Raw genomic sequence first — 23,852 nt, forward strand, 5'->3', positions numbered from 1 at the left:
ACGCAGATCGACGTCAGGTTTTATTAACTTTTTTATTATGTAAGTACTAAATGTAATAAGAATTTATATTACATGTTGCAATACTCACCGATATAGGAAAATGACGTTAGAAATTCCATAAAATATGTTGGTGTAACTGGTTTTTTTTTTGAGGTGACTTATTGTATATTTGCCGCAGATGGCATTCACTACTTGGCCGGTCAAATGGGGAGCGCTGAAGGCTCTCACCCGGTATAATGGTGTAACTGTGCACGCGTCGTAAACATAGGACTCCGATGCCGACCCCGCCGGCGTGGTCGACGATTTCCCTCATTCAGCGCTTATCGCTACCGATCTCTATGGACCCACTAGGGTTGATTAAATTCTTTCAAATATAATCCTCTCATATGACACCCTGAGCCGAGTAGGTTTATAAATATTTATTTTGCTTGATATTTGGATCAGATATAATATATTGCTTCTCTTTATTTTGATCAGAATAATTTAGTTCAAGATGAATTGTGCTTAAACATGGGAGTAAATATAAAGAAGCATAATACATAATACTGCTCCATATGAGTACCTACAATTTAAGAAGTTAAATTTTATCCGGCAAGTTTAGAAAACCGTATAAAATTAATTTAGAATAACAGTTTAACGTCAAATTAATGTTTGCTAGAATAGATTTTTGTCGCCTAAACCTAAATTGAGTAATTTAGAAACGTCATCCTAAATTTAAGATTAGGCGTCAACTAAAATGTGCCGCCAGAATACAAATCCAGTTTTTGACATTTAAACCGTAATCTAAGCTAAAATAAATTTAGGTTTGCCTGCAGGCATCGGCACCAAATATGTCTGTTATCCTTAAAATTGGAAGGTTAAACGAAGGCTTTGGACAGCCCCATCTATATTGTTTTCGGGGAACATGGCATGGAAAGCGCGCCATTAGGATAGGGTCTAAATCTAAATCAATGAAACACAATCTCAAAACTCAATCGCAATATATTAAATCACATTTACGTAACATTTTAGAGATACAGAGTGTTACCAGTACAAAAAACATTTTTCCTACCAATAACATTCTGTAGTGTTAGAAAGTCTTGTTACCAATATGCACCCAAGATTTACACAGGAAACCCGCTTATTCCAATAATATTTTGCTATATGGACATTTTATTCTTAAGAAACCACATTTTAAAAATTAATTTAGTTTTCCAGTGTAAAAATCTTAACCGATACAAAACCTATTTTGTATACAGAAAAAAAGACACTTTTTACATTTTATCTTTTACTACATTTTATTCTTAAAAGGTTAATTGGCAACATTGATCAATGTGACGTTGATATTTAATCCTGAGACCACAGCCAGATTAATATATATCAAAATAAATGTATCAAAAGATCTAGTACCATGTATTTTTTTTTTGTATAAAACTAATCAAAACTTAATGGGAGATTTTCATGAATGTTGCCAATTAACTTAAAAATTGAAAATTATAACTGTTGGTAATATCTTAATGGTGCCAATTCGAGTAGACTAAACTTTTATATTTTCAGCACTAAAAATGTTGCCATCCTTTACTTACGATACGTGTCAGAAAGAGATAGATATAGCGTAAGTCTACTAGAGCCGGCACCTATACGAGAATATGTACAATGTAATCACAGTCTTTGTAGAATTAATATTCCACTTTTCTTAACATAATGTTATATTATAAAGGCTGTTGAGGCAGTGCTCCCCAATTAGTCGTACTGTCATGAGCAATATAATGTACCCACTTTAGGACTCTGTCGCACTAACATATTTGACATTTAGTTAGACTTACAGTTAAATTTGTCAAAAAAGTTAATGTGACATGGTACCAAAGTGTATACAGTCATATTAGTGCTCGTGACCGTACGAGCCGTGATGGCCGTGGTGACCGTTCCCGAAAATGTTCCCAAAGTGGGAAAGTTCCTGTAACAACTCTTTAATAGTAAGGACACTGGCTGCTTTTCTTTTTTTAAAGATTAGACAATAAGACTCTTTTACATAAATTTTGCGCCTTTTTTCCGCCGGGAACGTTCCCAAAATGGGAATTTTCCCGGGAACGACACATCATTAGGTACGCGCATGGTATAAGAAAACCAGCGAGCTTAGCACCGTAAGCACGCGACTCTTTCTCGTCGCGACAGAGATCGTCTGTCTCTTTCTGTGCAGTATTGTGAGAGAGAGTGACGGGTGACGTATGTCGAGGCGAGAAAGAGTCGCTTACGGTACTAAGCCCGCAACCTATAAGTGACAGCTAACATTTCAAGGTTAGCCCAACTGGCGTCATCCGACCCTGGGTTGCCATTTTGTAAAAAAAATAATTACCTATAATAAATACTTTACCAAAATATTGGCTTTATTATTTATGTGATGCCTGACAACATTAGACATAGACAATTCACGACATTACCTACGACCAATGTTTTGAATTTACTTTGCAAGGAAATTTTGAACTTTTAGTAAAATATTTACTTACAGTTTTAATGATTTTTATATATGTGTCAATTTTATATGTCACTTAATTTTCAATAAGATTTACTTGCTTGAAATGTTGGAGATACCAATTAATTGGTAACACAGTGGCAACACTTACGTCATCAAAGGGCTAGCAATGGCGGCTTGTCATAGGATTGAGTTTACCTAGTTTTCTTATACCATAGGTATCCCTAATGGGTACGAGAAGTTGCTTAAAGACGCACACGGAATAAACAAAAACTTCCATTTTAACGATTCGTAAAAATAATCTCCTTAGACTAAGTTGTAAAATAGCCTATTAGGAACCACTACCACAAAGCACAACGGTTATAAAACATGAATTTTGTGATGATTTACTTGTGGGAGACCATAATGGCTTGATTTGAGACAATGGGTAAAATTAGTCTGGGACCAACTGTGCGGGCTCCGTGCTTCAATGGGCAAGTCTCGCCCCTGTTTGTAGCCACGGAGCAAAAAGGAGCCGTCCATTAATCATGCGAGGCTCGACAGGGGGGAGGGGTCCATGAAAAAATCACGAAATATCATCATAAGGGGGGCCTCCGCGGTCTAGTGGTTGAGCGTTGGGCTCACGATCCGGAGGTCCCGGGTTCGAATCCCGGTGGGGACATATCACAAAAATCACTTTGTGATCCCTAGTTTGGTTAGGACATTACAGGCTGATCACCTGATTGTCCAAAAAGTAAGATGATCCGTGCTTCGGAAGGCACGTTAAGCCGTTGGTCCCGGTTACTACTTACTGATGTAAGTAAGTAGTCGTTACATGAGCCATGTCAGGGGCCTCTGGCGGCGGCGGCTCAATAGTAACCCTGACACCAGGGTTGATGGGGTTGGTACTCCACCTCACAACCCACACGATAGAAGAGAAGATAAGGGGGGAGGGGGCGTGTAGTAATATATCACGAGTATTTATTTTTTCAGCAAACGCGCGATACTGAACCGAGAAGCGGCGTTTCGTGCAATTATTTTGGTAGGTACTAAAAAATACACGTGATATAGGATAGGGGGTAGTCTTGAACCTCACCATGTATCACCAGGGGGGGGGGGGGTTAAAAATGCCAAAAACAACATCACATGATTAATGGACGGCCCCAAATATAGACAATGAAACATAAACAAACAGATTACCAATCTTTCTAAAAAAGCATCCGCGGCTATCTTGTCTCAAGCGACGGCGTGGCAAGATCGAATTTAGTCGAGGGCGAATTGATGACACTTACAACCGCCATAACATCTTAATTTGAGGGAACGAACTTATACTTTATACATAACGTAATTTATGCGTATTTACAACACAGTACGGACGCTTTTTTAGAAAAAAAAAATCCTAAGCGATTGTCAGTCCATTTGTTTTTAGGATATCAGTGGAATGAAATTAACCTATTTTGTATTATATTAATCACATTCTGATGTGGTTTTTCTTAAACAAAACCTCGATATTTTCAAATGAGATGATGAATTTACCCGGATTGTAACTAGCTTGTCTATTGCGGGGTTTTGTTAACAAAAACCACATAAATTAATTATGATGACGACAAAGGTTGCCAGAGTAATAAGGGACTTTCCAGGCTAAGTTTCCCAAAAAAACTATAGATGGCGCTGTACAGATTTAACGTGGTAACCTATTTTCTTATTACTCGGGTATATAATTATTCAAAAATATAACGTTATGGCAGAGGCATATAAAAAAATATTGTTGCTAGTTACGTATAATGTATATGTTTTTACAATAAAATACCAGATAATATTTTAAATTTGTCAGAGAATAAATTTAAAGCTCACGTGAAGCTTACTTTATGTAATAAAAGCTTATTGTAAGATTAATGACTACCTAAATGATAAAAATGTCTGGTATTGAATGTGTTCTTCTAGTTATTAAATAACTTGTAATGTACCCTTTGATTTAAAAGATGTGTTGCTGTTGCAGTTTCTTGTCGTTTCTCCTCAGCCATAACACCTTGCGAAATGACGTAAATTCGAAAATGTTACATTGACCTTTAACAAGTTTATCCATGATAATTACGTTGAATAAATGTTTCTGATTATTTGATCAGATATGGAATAGAATTATGTTGCTGCCTATATTGCTTCTTCTACTTTGATCAGAATAATAATGTGTGGAAGATGTGTTGTACCCGGGTGTAATAGGTTCGCTATTTATACCCAAACACAAAAATAAAAGACGCATAATGTTTGTTACCCAAGGATATCGAAGGTTAAACGAAGGAAAATCTGTACAGCGCCATCTACGTTGTTGAGGGACGGAGCCTGGAAAGTCCCTAGTTGGCAAAATAGTGGAAAAAAATATATTTTACTTCCTTACTCCAGTTTAGCCCGTCGGGCGGGTTTTATATATATTTACATTTGATTTACTAAGCTACTTGTGACGTCAACTAATAACAAGGATAAAAACTGCCCATTTCTCCCGTCCACCAACCACCAACCCCCACCACCAACCCGCATTGGAGCAGCGTGGTGGAGTATGCTCCATACCCCCTCCGGTTGATTGAGGGGAGGCCTGTGCCCAGCAGTGGGACGTATATAGGCTGTTTATATTGTATGTTGTGTATATCTCCCGCCAGGTGTCGCTACTGTTGAGTGTTTTTAAAATTTGACAGTTTGCAATACAATGTATATAATACACTATAACCATTTGCGCAGTGATTAACTGCAAAATCATAGTACTAGTAGTAGGTATAGTAGGTACCTACTACTAGGTAGGTAGGTATAGTAGTAGTAGGTACTTATTATGCCTAATTCAGGTGCCTATGAAAAATAGATATTGGTGCTAATTCCTGTAAATACCATCTAATTTTATTTTAAGTTATATCTGTCATTTTCTTATCCGCCGAAAAGGAAAGGGACGGGTAATCGACAAGCATAAAATTTATGGAACACACGTCAATTTTAAACACAAATCTAAACCAACCGTCTAAAAAATTTACATCCGTCAATAACCCGACACAGTTAAGTAGACAGCACGTCAAACGGATTGCATACCAGCGACGTACCTTTTGATTCGCCCGGGTTATTCATTCATTTACTCATTCTTCCTAAAATTAAGAGCTGTGAATCATCCGTCCCTTTCCTTTTCGATGGATATGAAAATGACGGATATAACTTAAAATAAAATTAGGCGGTGTCTGCAGGATTCGGGGCCAGTACCTAGTGTTACTTTACTAACATAGTTTATAAGCGCCTTTTTCTTACTAACAATAATATCGTAACTAGAAAGGCAAAATTACATAAGCGCCAAATTAACCTAAAATAGCACTCCATGTTATAATATGTACCACTAGATATAGAAAATTAAAAACAATGTAATCATACATTGACGTCACCCAAATTGAACAAATTGGTAAAAAGTTGTGATAAAAAAAACGACAAAAAGCTTTAAATGACTTTTTCTTGAAATGGCATTTTGGCGCTTACGTAATTTTGCCTTTTCAGTGAAGATATGGAGTATACTCTGAAATAAATGTAATAATAATAATAATAGTGATATATTTATTATTCGTCCCTAAAGATCGGAAAGATGAAACCTTGGGAAAACTTATCTTCAATCAAAACTGCCTTTTTGCAAGTGACGGCTTTTCTTTTTCGTAACTCATCCTTCAGACGGGATACACTCCACGTTGCTCCACATTTTATAGCAATTTATCACGAATTTTAGCTGTACAGTCATGAGCAATATAATGTACTCACTTTAGGACTCTGTCGCACTAACATATTTGACATTTAGTGAGACTTACAGTTCAATTTGTCAAAAAAGTTAGTGACATGGTACCAAAGTGTATACATATTAATGCTCGTGATCGTACAGTATGGAGAACTGACAAAATTTAGGAACACTCAACAGTGCTGCCGCCTATATTTGAGCTTCTAAGTTTTTATCCTCATAAAAAACATTTTGTAGTGGTGTAAAAACATCAGCTCTTGTGACGTCAAAATATTATTGGGTACAGGCTAGAAGAAAAAGAAGGTACGATTAGGTAGTTTTGTAGGTCAAAGATACATACATACATACATAAACTCACGCCCGTTATCCCTAATGGGGTGGGCAGAGCCACAAGTAATCAAAGACAACTTGCAGCCACTGTTGATACGATGTCGTAAGCTGGATAAAACCCCCTCCCCCTACCCCTCCTAGGTCAAAGATAAATTATGAAATTCTGACTACTAAATAAATAAAGACAAATCTAAAACTGACGAAAAACATTTTCTTTTTTCTATTCAACTTAGAGAACTTTAATCAATAAAAACGCAATAATAAGTTCGACATTTTGTCACGTTTTTCTATGACGTCACAGTGTGCTTTTTCATACAAATTCCATAGTAATTTCCTGTTTTGACGTTTAGTAAAAAGTAACTGATTTGACTAGTTGGAAGCCTATTGAGAACATTTTTTACATTACTCAGATAATTGATATCACGTGGTTTTCAGGATTTGTGCCCGGTTAACGGGACCAGGGTTGATGAGGTTGGTATTCCACCTCACAACCCACACGATAAGAACGGCTATAGGCTCGCCACTATTACATAGGACTTAGACATAGCTGGCGAGAAGTGGGTGTGTATAACTGTATAGCACGGTCACCAGCATTAATATGTATACACTTTGGTATCATGTCACATTAACTTTTTTGACAAATTGAACTGTAAGTCCCACTAAATGTCAAATATGTTAGTGCGACAGAGTCCTAAAGTGGGTACATTATATTGCTCATGACTGTACATGTCAACAACGGCCTCCTTGGGCGACCTAACGTTTTTTATATATATACACTTGTCATTTTCTTCAGTATGTTCTATTGTTTTTTAAAATGTCAGTTTTGTTCAATATAAAAATCAGCATGTATTTTTTTTTTGCTTTCTCGATCATTTCATATGTATACACTCTCAACAGTATACTATACAAAGTGTATACTATACAAAGTGTATACTATACAAAGTGTATACTATACGAAGTGTATACCATACAAAGTGTATACTATGCAAAGTGTATAGTATACAAAGCGTATACTATACACCTCGTGATGCTATGTATGTGTATATATGTATGTTTTCTCCTAACCTGTACCCAATAAAACTACCTCAGTGTACCCACCCCGCCAGCGCGGGTATTACCTTCTGCTATTGCCACGAGGGGTCGTATTGAGACCAGTTGAAGTTGGGTGCCAGGTACACTCGTCTACCCCGCACGAAGCATGTCACTATGCCGAAATATGCCGTACGAGGAATGCCGCTCTGCAAAAAAAAAATAGTTCTCTTTTGTTTATTTCTTTCCGAAAATAAATTTGATGCATTATTGCGTGCGTGCATGTGTACGATGAGGTTCAAAACTCCAATCAGTTTCTTGCGAAGTAATAAATTAACTGGTTGCACTTAAGACCTCCTGGTTACATGTCGTTTCTGTAATAGACCAAAAACACCTACAAAAACATAAATTTTATAGTTATGACAACTAATGGTTCAAAATTTCACCACTGTTCACAAATAATTCGCTGGCATCAGTGACTGCACTTTTGCTCTTTCATTGTTCATCACTGCGTGCACGCATACAAGCATTAATGCGTGCACGTGTGCATCATTACGTGCATGCATACATGCATTAATGCGTGCATGTGTGCATAATTGCGTGCATGCATTAATGCGTGCACGTGTGCATCATTGCGTGCATGCAAACATGCATTACTGCGTGCGTGCTCACCCTAAAGTCGTCCATGAGCCCGAGCTTCTTCGCGGCCTTCTGGAAGCTGCGCGCGTCCATGTAGGGCACGCGCACGGCGCCGGCCGCGGGCGCGCGTGACGTCATCACCTCGTCCGCCGACATCTTCTGCGCAGCCGCCACCGCCTGCGTCAACGCCTCGTCGTAGTTCTCCTGGGGATGGGGGGTTCATTACTTACTACCACTCGAGAACTTCACTTCATACAAAACACCTCGTTTTACACAGACACTACACATTGACGTTATAGTATCGCATCTGTGTGTGTGACGTCTGACGCCCTTACGATTGAAGACTAAAGTAAGACCGAGGGGGAGAGGTAATGTTCAATCGGTGATGTTCTAGCTAGAGCCCTACCAGAATCCATTTCCTCGGCCTCCAACCAGTACTGATACCGCTGCTGCCCGACATCAGGGGTGCGCTGTTGAAGTAGCGGCGCCTACTCGCTACGTCACTAGATCGTCATAGAACCTAAGTAGCATTTTATAGGTTAGCCCGTCCCAGTGAACTACCCACTACGTTCTGCTAATACTGAAATTATTTTTATATTCGCAGCTAACCATCATATTAATCAATTTATCGCGTTAACACGCTCTTTTGGGTCTGTTTTGGATAGTGGTGTAAATTAGCTATAAGAACTTGTAATAAATAAATAAATATCTGATGGCCGTTCCACTATCCGCCACCTGTGGAGCCCGTAGATGGCCTACAGCTCAGCCTACTTCATTGATACCAACAAAAAAAACGTATGTAATAATTAACTTACCTTCAACAAATATGTGAGATTCAGTTTAGTGAACTCTACGAACTGCGTATTAAGCTGCATATGTCTCAGATGCAAGTCGAAAAACAGTCCTTTGCTAACACCCACCTGAGGAAAAACGTACCATTAAAATATTATTTAGAAGATATCAATGCATGGTATTGACTGTCTGAGAACTGATATTAGGCAGCTAAATTACTCAATTGTATAACAATATTTTATGTTTATTTATTTTTTTAAAAGAACGTCTAGTGCCCTGTGCCGAGGTTTTTCTTGCAGCTTCTTTTCCCCGGCTATACAGGTTGTGAGATGCTGCAGTAGTTTTAGGCGGATGAGACGTTCGTTATGTAAAAATTGACGATTCAAAGTGTAACTATGTTACCTATTGAATAAAGATATTTTTGAATTTGAATTTGAATTACATATAAATGTAGTGGTCAGATCATAGAATTGATCATTTCATGATCTTCTTCTTATCTTGAGGGTTGTGAGATGGAATACCAGTCTTATCAACCCTGGTGTCAGGGTTATGATGTGTTAGACCATTTCATGAAATGGTTATGTTTCATGAAATAGCCAACTTATGTTGACCATATCGACCAATAAATATCGTTGAAACGTCAAAGTTTAATTATATTTCAATCAACGATTGGTCATATCACTGCACTGTAGGCGGTGTCCATGCTATGTGGTGTAATAAAAAATGCGAATAGTCGATTAATTTCTTAGGTTCAAAATTATTTACCTAAACAATACTATCGATCAATATCATAAATTGTACATTTACATCGATTATAATATCAATCAAGTTTTAAATACAATCGACACCAGTTTTCAGCGCCACTACCGGTGGATAATGTTACTAATTTTATGATGATTGCCAACATTTGGCCATAACATGAAGTAATCATTTCATTTAGTTGCTCAAACGGTGAGGTTTTGTGATTATCCCCACGGGGATTCGAACCCAGGACCTCCGGATCGAGAGCCGAAATTATATTTAAAATAAAGAAAATTTTATCACAGATTATGAGTGCACTTACCTTGCCAAACGAGTATGTTCTAGAAACTTCAGGTCTGATGCAGGCTCGGCCGCGCGTGTTCTCCGGGTTACGTAACCAGTCGTCGAAAAATCTGGAAATTACATACTGTAAGATAGAAATGTTATGTACGCCGTAAATGGCCCCGATTCCTGCAAACACCTCCTAATTTTACTTTTAAGTTATACCTGTCATTTTCTTATCCGCCGAAAAGGAAAGGGACGGATGATTGACAGCTCTTAATTTTAGGAAGAATGAGTAAACGAATGAATAACCCGGGCGAATCAAAAAGGTAGCTCGCTGGTATGCAAACCGTTTGACAGTTGCTGTCAACTTAATTCTGTCGGGTCATTGGCCAATGTAAAATTTTTAGACGGTTGTTTTAGATTTGTGCTTAAAATTGACGTGTGTTCTATAAATTTTATGCTTGTCGATTACCCGTCCCTTTCCTTTTCGGCGGATAAGAAAATGACAGGTATAACTTAAAAGTAAAATTAGATGGGATTTACAGGAATTAGCACCATTGTCATGTATAATTAATTAGTCACAATACCGTAACCTTCTAAATGTAAAAATGTTTTAATATATGTGATGAGGCTGTACTTTATAAATAAATAAAAGAATCCTCCAACCTAATGTCGACTGATACGTCACTACGCTAATGAACGTCACAACACTAAGAGAAAATTTGCAGGACCCTGTGAAAAACGGGATAAAGTTAGAGGGATGATGAAGGATGAAATGCCTGCCGACGCCTAGTTGTCTGTAGCTGGAATATTGGATGGTAGGAGTACTCAATAAACATTATTATTACTGAAAGTATTTCCCTGCTCGATCGAATCAGAAATGACGAGATCCGCAGGAGAACTAAAGTCACCGACATAGCTCGGAGAATTGCCAAGCTGAAGTGGCAGTGGGCAGGACACATAGCGAGGAGAACCGATCGCCGATGGGGCGGAAAGGTTCTCGAATGGCGACCACGTGTCGGACGACGCTCAGGGAGCCTTCACCGACGATCTGGTGAAGGTCGCGGGAAGCCGCTGGATGCGGGCAGCGCAGAACCGATCGTCGTGGAAATCCTGGAGGTCTATGCCCAGCAGTGGGCGTCGTACGGCTGATGATGATGAGGAGTACTCACGCGGGCGGCCAGTTGGGCTCGAGTTCAAGCCAGCTCTCCCGCCTCAGCAGCCAGCCGAGCCCTGGGAAGAAGTCCGTGCGGTGCAGCAGCTCCGGGTGGGCCAGGTCGATCACGTCCCTTTTCCCGTTGTCGTTCCACGCTGAAATGCACCTGATGGACATTCAAATTACATTTAACTGCAACTAACACGTACACGCGTCAGTGGAAGCTGCTATCGCACGATGATGATGATGATGATGATCTCTCCGACCGATTTCGGCCATGGCGACCACTTCGACTCCTAGTCGGCACGACGCTGATGCGCCCGAAGATGGCTTATGTAGCCTATCTTTACAGTGAACTCCCGCGCACAGTGAGGGCACGTGAGCACACCGTTTTGGTATTTATAATGAATAGCGGCAGGGGGACGGGCCTTCAACTCATCACGTTTAGCGTCGAGGTCTGCCGTGCGCTGTTGCTCGAACTCGTGTACTCGCCTCATCACCAGCCTGCGCCATTCTGGGCGCTGTGCTGCCAAACCCTCCCATTGAGAAGGCTCAATGTTGCATCTTTTCATAGCAGTTTCTGAACCCAAGACTACATTTAAGTCGTAAGGCTAACGCAAGCACTCACACAGCCACACACACTCATATATACACATACACACACAAACACAATTAACATACAAAATGCATGTTTGTTTGTTCTTATTTAACTACAATTTATTGTCAAATAAATTCATTTTAACAATAGTCTGCCTCAACTGACATTATAAAAGATGTAATTGCTGAACACATCGTATTTTTTTTACAAAAATATATTTTTACATAACTAACGCACTCGCCTAAAACTACTGCAGCTTCTCACAACCTCTATTTAGCCGAGGAAATGTTGCAGAAAGAAAAACTATCTTATTTCATGATACAACATAATATTAAACTCACCATATACTAGGGTCGTTGAGAAGCAGCGGATATGTTCCCAAGAAATACTCGAAGAAATCCGGGGAAATGTCCAGATCATCTGCAGACGAAAAAAAAGGATATTTAAAAAATATACATATTATTTTTTGGACAAATTGGGACCATTGGACAAATGGGGAGCGCTGAGGACTGTATACTAACTAGTGTAACTATCACCCGGTTAAAAAATTAAGACAACAGGCCTGAGGGTACCCAGTTGGGCGCGAACCTCGGCTCAGGGCGTCGTCTGAGAGGAATATATATATGAAAGACTAGGGTAGTTTCCAACTAGTCAAATCAGTTACTTTTAATTAAACGTCAAAACACGAAATTACTATTACATTGTATGAAAAGCAACCTGTGACGTCATGAAATACGTGACAAAAAGTCGCTTATTATCATATCTTTCGTTATTAAAATTCATAAATAAGTTATACAGGGTGTTAGTGACATCGTAACGAATACTGAGAGGGATGATTCAGCTCATTATTCTGAGTTAATATCAAGTGGAATTTTCCATCGCAAAAGTATAAAAACTAAAAAACATAAACATAACATAAATAGCCTATAAACGTCCCACTGCTGGGCACAGGCCTCCCCTCAATCAACCGGAGGGGGTATGGAGCATACTCCACCACGCTGCTCCACTGCGGGTTGGTGGAGGTGTTTTTACGGCTAATAGCCGAGACCAACGTCCAAAACTAAAAAAATAACAACAATTTTGCGACGGAAAATTCCACTTGATATTAACTCAGAATCATGGTCTGAACCATCCCCTTCAGTATTCGTTACGATATCACTAACACCCTGTATAGAAAAAAGAAAACGTCTTTTGTCACCTTTAGATCTGTCTTTATCTTCGACATAGGAAACTACCCAATTAATCGACTTTACTTGGTCGATAGCGATAAGCGCTGAATGAGAGGAATCGTCTACCACGCCGGCGGGATATACAGTGTGTAGTTTTTCGGACCCGACAAACTTTAAGGTCTTTCCAATAACTTTACAAACAACAACTTTACAATATTTTACTAAAGGCGAACTTCGTTTTCATCTCTAACCTGACCGCTATGGCCAATGTGGTGATGAAGACCACCAACCTTCAACGATGATGACGCTCTCGTGTTTGAGCGTGGTGAACACGTGGTTGAGCGCGAACCTGTAGTGGCGGGCTATCTTGTAGTACCCACGGAACTTGATCTTCTGTCGCGGCAGCACCACCTCCGATTGGTCCGGCTGCCTGACCACCGTTATCGAGGGGTCCGCGTCAGTGAATTGTTTTATTACTTGATATGTCGCGTTGTGGTTGCAATCCTGGCGAGAAACATTCAAATTCAAATTCAAAATTCAAAAATATCTTTTTTCAGTAGGTAACATAGTTACACTTTGGATCGTCAATTTTTACATAACGGACGTCTCATCCGCCTAAAACTACTGCAGCTTCTCACAACCTGTATAGCCGGGGAAAAGAAGCTGCAAGAAAAACCTCGGCACAGGGCCCTAGACGTTCTTTAAAAAAAAAACTAAGTTGTGATTTTGAAAATAAAATATATTCAAAATCACAACTCAGTACAGTCATGAGTCTGAGTCACATTTGACATTTAATGAGACTAACGGTTTAATTTGTCAAAAAAGTTAATGTGACATGGTTTCAAAGTGTATACATATTAGTACTCGTGACCGTACAGGGGGGTTAAAAAAGAGGAGCCGTGGCAGCCCAGATGGTAGAACGCTTATTATAAAGGGTGTTAGTCACATCGTAATGAAAACTTTGAGGGTTGATTTAGACCATGATTCTGAGTTGATATCAAGTGGCATTTTCCTCGCAAAAGTATACACCTGAATATAATTTAAAATAATACAAAAAATTTAATGACTTTTCCGATAGGAAATTCCACTTCATATCAACTCAGAATCATGGTCTGAATCATCCCCCTCAAGTATTCGTTACGATGTCACTAACACCCTGTATATAGCTGGCATATTTATAGAACACGATGTTCATGCCTCACCCAACGGGGTCTACGTAATACCAGCGTCGTGGTTCACGCCGCGACTTGTGCTGAGTGAGGCCCTTTTATCTCAGGACGTCCACCACCACCTTATGATCATTTCGACGAACATCCGTTTTGCTTCTTTTGTGATTGTTTTGTAAACAATTTCTATTCTATTCGAAATATTTTTGAATTTGAATTTGTGAATACGGGTCTTATAACCGCTGATGATGAATTAAGACTATAGAGAACCGGAGAGGAAATATGATTGGCCACCTGATACGACACGATTAATTTATATCAAACATCATAGAAGGAAAAATTGAAGGGAAGAGACGAAGGGGTAGACCTAGGAGAACATTTATGAAACAAATAAAAGAGAAGGTGCAGGTCGTGTCGTATCAGGAGGTGAAGGTTTTGGCGGGAAGAAGAGAGGAATGGCGATTACTCCACCGACAAGAGCGCAGCTCTTATCTAAATAGAGCTGATATAAATTCCGGCCAACTAGTTAATGCCATCTGCGGCAAATATACAATAAGTCACGTCAAAAAAGCTGATATAAACTCACCTGGCTAACTACAATGGGGAATGTCTCTTTACTGGGTCTAAACTTGATGAGGTTGTCCAAACACCTCTTGACTGTCACCCTGTCGCACGCTATCACCAATACAGGGAGGACAGGGTTCGACGGAGGAGGTAATAGTCGACCTGAAACATAGAAAGGGCTATAGTTTTTATAACTTCACCTGTGCTTAGGGAACGTAGCATTTCAACAAACAAAGTAACTGTCAAACACAGGTCAAACAGAATAACTTGAAACCTGACAGACAGTTTTTGTTTATTTTGTGAAATGTGACGTCACACGAAGCTCAATCATGGCCGCCCGTGTGTCGTGTCTTGTAATACACAGATAAAAAATCGCATTCTAATTTTGTAAAAATAAAATATATTTAAAAATGTTTTTTTATTAAAAAAACTATTGGATAATTATCGTTAAATGAAAAACTACCTGCATTAGTAGTCGTTAATAACCATCAATCCGCACTGGGCCCGCGTGATAAGTTTAAGGCCCGATCTCCCTATCCATCCATAGGGAAGGCCCGTGCCCCAGCAGTGGGGACGTTAATGGGCTGATGATGATGATGATGATAAACTACCATATCTGATATATTTCATATTTTATTGCTTCAACTGTCAATTAGCCAATTATCCAATTTTCGTGTGGGGTCAATGTCTGAACTCATCAAACTGGTGTCGGGTTTATTGCTTGTTACTAACTTCTATGGAACATGTCCGAAATAAACTCTATTTTATTTTTATTTATTTATTATTAGATGATTGGACACCTAATAAGACACGACGAATTTATTAAAAACATCATAGAAGGAAAGAGAGGAAGGGGAAGACCAAGAAGAGCTTACATGGAACAGATTAAAAAAAAGGTTAACGTCGTGTCTTATAGGGGAGTCAAGGAATTGGCCTTTGATAGACTGGAATGGAAAATGCTACACCGACAAGAGCGTGGCTCTAAATTGATGATGATGATTATATCCCAAAGGCCCCTAACGTGGCTCAATTAACGACTACGTAATTCGGTATGTAAGGGAAAAAAAGAAACGCCAATTCTAAAACAATTTCGAGATTTCCTTTATTTCTCCATTTTAGCTCTCAAATCAGTCGGATGGTGTTTATAGCAAATAATCGTATATACGATTGATTGAAGACTAAAGTAAAACCCTTGGGGGGGGGGGGGGTTAAATAATGAGGAATAATAAGATTCCCATTGACGTTCAGAATTTGCCTTTCAACTGTTTTAAGACAGTAGTTAAACAAAAACTTTACAAAAAAGGTTACTTATTACAAAATTAGTGATTATTTAGAAGATATGAATGCATGTGTGCATGCGATTATCTTATCTTATCTTATGGGATTAACTGTCTGAGAACTGATATTAGGCAGCTAAATTACTCAATTGTATACCAATATTTTATGTTTATATTTTTAAAGAACGTCTAGGGCCCTGTGCCGAGGGTTTTCTTGCAGCTTCTTTTCCCCGGCTATACAGGTTGTGAGAAGCTGCAGTAGTTTTAGGCGGATGAGACGTTCGTTATGTAAAAATTGACAATTCAAAGTGTAACTATGTTACCTACTGAATAAAGATATTTGAATTAGAGGTAATAAGCCTAGCTCAGCCGCTGGTGGGGAGCGGAGAATAGCCGTTCTATAAGTAGTATTTTATTTTTCCTATTCTATAGCTAAACTGTGCGCCGCGCGTGTGTGCGAATGTCTGAAAAAGTCATACCTGGCCTAAGCCGCTGGCGAGTGTAGATCTTGCCATCTATACCCCAGACATTTTGCCAGTCATACTGTGCTTTGTAGAACGGATGACGGTTCACAGACATCTCATTTGACATATCGGCGCGCTTATCCCGGGATCTCATCGTTTCATTTCTACCGGCTCGCTTGTCCCGGGATATCAACGTATCATTTCTACCGGCTCGCTTGTCCCGGGATATCAACCTTTCATTTCTACCGGCACGCTTGTTCCGGGTTCTCATCATTTCATTTCTACCGGCATGCTTGCCCCGGGATATCAACGTTTCATTTGTATCGGCATGCTTGTCCCGGGTTATCCACGTCTCGTTTCTATCGGCGCGCTTGTCCCACGACATAAACGTTTCATTTCTATCAGCATGCTTGTCCCACGACATAAACGTTTCATTTCTGTCAGCATGCTTGTCCCGTGATATCAACCTTTCATTTCTATCGGCATGCTTGTCATGGGATATCATAGTCTGATTTCTATCGGCACGCTTGTCCTGGGTTGTCATGGTCTTATTTCTATCGGCACACTTGTCCCGGGATATCATGGCCTCGTTTCTATCGGCACGCTTGTCCCGGGATATCAACCTTTCATTTCTATCGGCACGATTGACCCGGGATATCATGGTCTCATTTCTATGGGCACGCTTGTCCTGGGATATCATGGTCTTATGTCTATCGGCACGCTTGACCCGCTTCCTTGACTCTGTGTGCATCAAGCTCTACTTGAAGCCATGATGGATAGACATTAGGGGCCTAGATGTCAGGGGCTTTTGACGGTTCAATAATGAAACTTATATCAGAGTAATTATTACGGCGTCGGTCCAGTGAATGAGTCTTGGGTTCACGATCTGGAGGCCCCGGGTTCGAATCCCGGTGCGGGATATCACAAAAATCACTTTGTGTTTGTGGTGTTTTGGTAGGACATTACAGGCTGATCACCTGATTGTCCGAAAGTAAGATGATCCGTGCTTCGGAAGGCACGTTAAGCCGTTGGTCCCGGTTACTTCGTGCTGATGTTAGTATGTAGTCGTTACATGAGCCATGTTAGAAGCCTTTGGCGGCTCAATATTAACCCTGACACCAGGGTTGATGAGGTCGGTTCTTACAACCCACACAACAGAAGAATGGTATAACACACATTTTAACCGATTTTATAAAAAAAGGGTACCACCTACCTGGATAATCATGGTAGCGAAAGCTATCAGGCAATATGTTTACAAACTGGCCGATAATGGTCGCCACGAAAGGAGCTAACTCAGTATAAGTCTTTGGAGAATTCAACATTTTGACTAACGCAGTAACCCGAAAGCAAACCCTTTCGTGAGGGTTAAAATTGCCCGCAATGTACACAGCACCATACACTAAACGCGCCTTCAAATTAGCCACTTCAACATATCGTCGTAGCCAATTTAAAAACTCTCATGTGCCGCACTCACCAAATTTCTTTTTTGTCAGAATCGAATACTATTTTGCTCCTAAAACATTCAGTACAAACTCTTATGTACAGTCATGAGCAATATAATGTACCCACTTTAGGACTCTGTCGCACTAACATATTTGACATTTAGTGAGACTCACAGTTCAATTTGTCAAAAAAAGTTAATGTGACATGGTACTAAAGTGTATACATATTAATGCTCGTTGACCGTGCGTAAATATAAATAATCTTTTAATATTTTTAACACACAGTCATACAAAAAAAATTCAGACGGAAGTTTTTTTTTAATTTCTATAAAATTGACCCGATTGCACATAATAGATTTTAAATTGGCAACGACGATATGGCCTAGCCAAAACGCTGAACGCGACAATTTTGAACAATAAAGGTTCACAATATAAATAAATAAGCTTTACACTTGACAATAGAATAAGGAATAATTACTACGTATAGACCGGCAACTCTCCGCTCCCCACCAGCGTCTGAGCTAGGTTTACCTCACCCCCTCTCGAACATAGTTTAGACTTGAATCGTATGGTGTCAGACGTCACACACAGATGCGTGTGTAACATGTAAACTAAATTGATAAAAATAAAAACAACGGTCCGCGGGCAGCCTTCACGATTCAAGACTAAACTATGTTCGAGGGGAAGTGAGGTAAACTTAGCTCGGACGCTGGTGGGGAGCGGAGAGTTGCCGTTCTATACTTAGGGTGGTATTAATAAACTTATCTCAGCTGAAACTGCCCTCAAGATCGTGCTCAAGTCCCTGTTTTTATATGAGAACTGTCACATTGACATGATCTTGAGGGCAGTCTCGAAGCTGAGATTATTTTATTAATACCACCCGTAGTATTATTTCTTGTTCTATGCTGGCTAGGCCTGTGAGCGAAGGCCAATGACAGTGTGAGGACGAGTACCGGTCACACACTACCCTGCCCACTTCCTCCTTAGCACGGAACAAAACTTACTGTGTAAGATTGACAATGAAGAAAGGAATGCTGTAGCGAGTGCTATAAACAAAAGAATGCTACAATGCATTGGAAGCAAATGACGCAACAGGTCAAGATTAGATCATGTAGTTCACAAAAACATAACCCCCTTTCTGTTATACCAACGCACGGAATAGAAGAAAGAGGTTGAAATAAAGAAAGAAAGTATTTATTATTAGAGGACGCCACAGTAACAATACAAACACAGTAGGGGAAAAAAAACTTACACAAAATCACAATTATTAACAGAAACGTAAAAGGAACAGAAAAATAATAATAAAATACAAAATATTGGTCGTAACAGTCATATGGCGGTGGTGGACGTCCTCAATAAATGGACCTCGCTCAGAATAAGCCGCGGCATGAGCCACGACGCTGGTATTCTGCGGGCCCAGACGAGTGAGGCATGGACATCGTGTTTCATACTTATTTATTAATTTGTTACATAAGTTCGTACATAAATAACATAAAAAAATATAAAAAAAAATATTTAAATATATTTCAAGTGTTCATAAACAAATATACATAGTTACTTAATTATAATTATTTTTGAAAAGTGTCCATAAGTAGGTGGGTAAACTGTTAGTATAATAATGATGATGTTAATAGATATAAATATAATACATTAGTAATGGCCCCGATTCCTGCAGACACCGCCTAATTTTATTTTAAGTTATATCCGTCATTTTCATATCCGTCGAAAAGGAAAGGGACGGATGATTCACAGCTCTTAATTTTAGGAAGAATGAGTAAATGAATGAATAACCCGGGCGAATCAAAAGGTACGTCGCTGGTATGCAATCCGTTTGACGTGCTGTCTACTTAACTGTGTCGGGTTATTGACTGATGTAAAATTTTTAGACGGTTGGTTTAGATTTGTGCTTAAAATTGACGTGTGTTCCATAAATTTTATGCTTGTCGATTACCCGTCCCTTTCCTTTTCGGCGGATAAGAAAATGACAGATATAACTTAAAATATAATTAGATGGTATTTACAGGAATTAGCACCATTATCATACTATACGGCAATAGATAGATACGAAATAGGTACTTTAGTTAATGTGTTCAATCCAGGTTGGAAAAGCCCTAAGGCTGCGTCACCATTGACGCGGAGCTGTGCGGAGAGCGGAGATGTGTAGGAATCGACCAATCACCGTGAGGGAGAGAGTGACAGAGAGTCTTCGTTTTTCGCTCTCTTGAACGCTGTGATTGGTCTCGGTGGCCCAGTGGTTGAGCGTTGGGCTCACGATCCGGAGGCCCCGGGTTCGAATCCGGGGACATATCACAAAAATCACATTGTGGTCCCTAGTTTGGTTAGGACATTACAGGCTGATCACCTGATTGTCCGAAAGTAAGATGATCCGTGCTTCTGAAGGTAAGCTGTTGGTCCCGGTTACTATTTACTGATGTACGTAAGTAGTCGTTACATGAACCATGTCAGGGGCCTTTGGCGGCTCAATAATAACCCTGACACCATGGTTGATGGAGTTGGTAATCCACCTCACACCCCACACGATAGAAGAAGAGAAGATCATAGACGATATTTTATTTTTTACCCTGCAGGTTATAATGTACAAGACGATCTTTTAATATACTATCGTGGAGCCCCGTGCGTCGTAAAGTTTGCGGACGAGTGGAGTGCAAAGTTGAAGTATGAACTATTTGCTCATACTTGTATGGCGCGCGTTTCACGCTCACTTGGTCCTTCTTACCTCTTTCTTCTATTCCGTGGACCAACGTGATAGGTGTTTTTTTTTTATCTATTTTTTTTTCGGGGCTTGAGCCACTCTTGGCGGTTATACCAGCCTCATAGTTTAGTGCGTTTAATGATGATCAAAGTCTTTGACCAGTGCGTGTTGCCAGTGATGACCTACGGCAGTGAGACGTGGCCGCTTACTATGGGTCTCGTGAGGAGGCTCGGTGTCGCTCAGCCGGCAATGGAGAGAGCTATGCTCGGTATTTCCCTGCTGGATCGAATCAGAAATGAGGAGATCCGCAGGAGGACTAAAGTCACCGACATAGCTCGGAGAATTGCAAAGCTGAAGTGGCAGTGGGCAGGACACATAGCGAGGAGAACCGATGGCCGCTGGGGCGGAAGGGTTCTGGAATGGCGACCACGTGTCGGACGACGCTCAGTGGGTAGGCCCGCTACAAGGTGGACCGACGATCTGGTGAAGGTCGCGGGAAGCCGTTGGATGCGGGCAGCGCGGGACCGATCGTCGTGGAGATCCTTGGGGGAGGCCTATGCCCAGCAGTGGGCGTCGTACGGCTGATGATGATGAATGATGATCAAATCATCACTTTACAAAAGATAGAAAGAAAGAGGGTACGTTAAGCCGTTGGTCCCGGCTATTAGCCGTAAAAACACCTCCACCAAACCGCAGTGGAGCAGCGTGGTGGAGTATGCTCCATACCCCCTCCGGTTGATTGAGGGGAGGCCTGTGCCCAGCAGTGGGACGTATATAGGCTGTTTATGAGTTTATGAGAAAGAAAGAAAGATAGGTGGTGATTTCGACAAAACTTCGATAAGTTTCGAGTCGATACTCGATCGATAATTTTACCACGTCGCGCATATTAGAAGGGACAACTATAATGCATGTCAAAACACATGTGGAGCGCTTGTTATCAAGACACTCGTGGCATACAATACATTTTACGGCAATATGGCATAAATAGATATACTCCAGCCATTATTTTTTATCAGCGATACTCATATTACCAGATTAATGAACACATTGTTTGTAAGTTATCTTAAGTGCAGTTTTCACTAACACAGTCGCCTCGACCATTATAGACGGCGATACGACACTACCTATCACGTTGCTCTCATATGCCCTCCGTCGTCCAATGGTTGAGCGCTGAGCTCACGATCCGGAGGCCCCGGGTTCGAATCCCGGTGGAGACATATCACAAAAATCACTTTGTGATCCCTAGTTTCGTTAGGACATTACAGGGTGATCAACTTTGTCCGAAAGTAAGACGATCCGTTTTCGAAAAACACGTTAAGCCCGTTGGTCCCGGTTACTACTTACTGATGTAAGTAAGTAGTTGTTACATGAGTCATGTCAGGGGCCTTTGGCGGCTCAACGACCCTGACACCAGGGTTGATGAGGTTGGTAACCCTCACAACCCCCACGATAGAAGAAGAATGCGGAAAACAGAGCCCACTAACATAAACATAAACCACACAAAAAATATAACCAACTACCCAAGAAATGTAACTGAAGGAGCCCAGTTAAGTACAGTAGCTACCATTAACACTTTCAGGGTCACTGACCACGGTTCATTGACATCTCATTTGCAATAGTAACACTTTGGATTGGGAATATGGTATAGACATACCGTCCATGAAAGTTAAGTTAAGTAAAGTATAAAGTGGTCCCGATTCCTGCAGACACCTCCTAATTTTACTTAAACAACAGGTATAACACCTGTCGTCTTCTTATTCGCCGAAAAGGAAAGAGACGGATGATTGACAGTCGTAAATTTTAGGAAGAATGAGTAAATTCATGCATAACCGAGCGAATCAAAAAGGTATCTCCCTGGTATGCAATCCGTTTGACGTGCTGTCTACTTAATTCTGTTGTGTTATTGGCCGATGTAAAATATTTAGACGGTTGTTTTAGATTTCTGCTTAAAATAGACGTGTGTTCCATAAATTTTATGCTTGTTGATTACCCATCCCTTTCTTTTTCAGTGGATAAGAAAATGACAGGTATAACTTAAAATAAAATTAGATGGCGTCTGCAGGAATTAGCACCACTATCCATGAAAGTGTTAAATAAAGTATATGCCACCATGTTTGTATATTAGAAGGTTTAACCTCAGAAACGTATACCATAGACACAGGTCATCTCTCATTTGCCGCCTCCTAGGTCAATAGCTGAATATACACCTGCATTATTCTGTCTATCAAAACCCCAAAGATATTATAGGTTTTTCAATAACTTCTGGATAAGCTTATTACAACGTCAACACTTCCTTAACCTCTTTTAGAGGCAGAATGGTGACAGAGCAAATGCACATGATTTAAAAAATATATATAAAAAGCCTTTAAATATATAGAAGATAATGCAGGTATACAAAAAAATACTTTAAAAATATGTTTATATTACTTACCCTGTTCATTTTTTAGTCTTTCAAGCACCTGTATTTCATACATCTCATCTTTGGTGGTGGATTTTCTTTTCTGTATTTCCTTGACTGTGTCCAATAACCTCGTGATTTCGCTGGACTGTGTTCCAATCTCTTTTTCTAATTTTAGTATTCTCTTTTCTATATCTCCTATATTACTACCCTTCCTAAACATGGGCCTTGGCACTTCCATCACTGGAGAATACGTTATAATCAGCCAAAAAAACACCACAAACGCTAGCGCAGCAAAAACTTTCTTTAAGTTCAGGCGCATTTTTGAAAATGTTGTTCTAATAAAATTTTCTTCACAAAGAATATTTCCGACGCGTGTAAATCTCAGCTATCACGTCCATGGCACGTCCACGTATGACCCACCGATACGCCGAGTGCTTGCATAAACAATAAACATCCTAAACTATTTATTGCAGCCGGAAAAACACAATCTTAAATCAATTTCCATGTTACTTCGAATCGAGATAAACTGTACTATCTCTGAGCTCACTACTCCTCAATTTTGACTCCAACGGGCCGCCGTGGAGTTCATCACTTTGAATAACAAAATATTAAATATATTATTACAAATTTAATGCAAAACGAACAAATCGTTTACGTGCCATCCACAATGTAATTGGAAATGGAAATGTGACAGTTGTGACATTTGGTGATACCACCATGTCACTAGATAGTCAATTATTTTTAGACCTAGATTTTGCCACGCAGCAGTTTTCATTTTCAGAAATTTACTGATAAAAATTATATGTACACACGAATAAATCTCAAAATGGTATCTTTTGTGTATATAAAATTAAAATTAGTTATTTCCTGTAATTTTCGCAAAAATGATTATAAAAAATGTTGT

At 39.8% G+C, this 23,852-nt stretch overlaps 1 protein-coding gene across 1 annotated transcript; it reads right to left on the reverse strand.

Moving 5' to 3' along the window:
* Positions 1-963: 963 nt before the first annotated feature.
* LOC126378430 (alpha-1,3-mannosyl-glycoprotein 2-beta-N-acetylglucosaminyltransferase) lies at positions 964-23,616 on the reverse strand. Its single transcript, XM_050026787.1, has 9 exons — positions 22,979-23,616; positions 14,674-14,813; positions 13,212-13,425; positions 12,094-12,172; positions 11,171-11,320; positions 10,036-10,126; positions 8,996-9,100; positions 8,214-8,384; positions 964-7,750 (listed from the first exon to the last, which is right to left on the reverse strand). Exons 1-9 carry the CDS (start codon positions 23,265-23,267, stop codon positions 7,637-7,639), a joined length of 1,353 nt encoding a protein of 450 aa, XP_049882744.1. The 5' UTR covers positions 23,268-23,616; the 3' UTR covers positions 964-7,636.
* Between the last annotated feature and the right edge of the window lie 236 nt (positions 23,617-23,852).

This window comes from Pectinophora gossypiella, chromosome 26 (genome assembly GCF_024362695.1).
Source record: "Pectinophora gossypiella chromosome 26, ilPecGoss1.1, whole genome shotgun sequence".
Taxonomy (NCBI): Eukaryota; Metazoa; Arthropoda; class Insecta; order Lepidoptera; family Gelechiidae; genus Pectinophora; species Pectinophora gossypiella.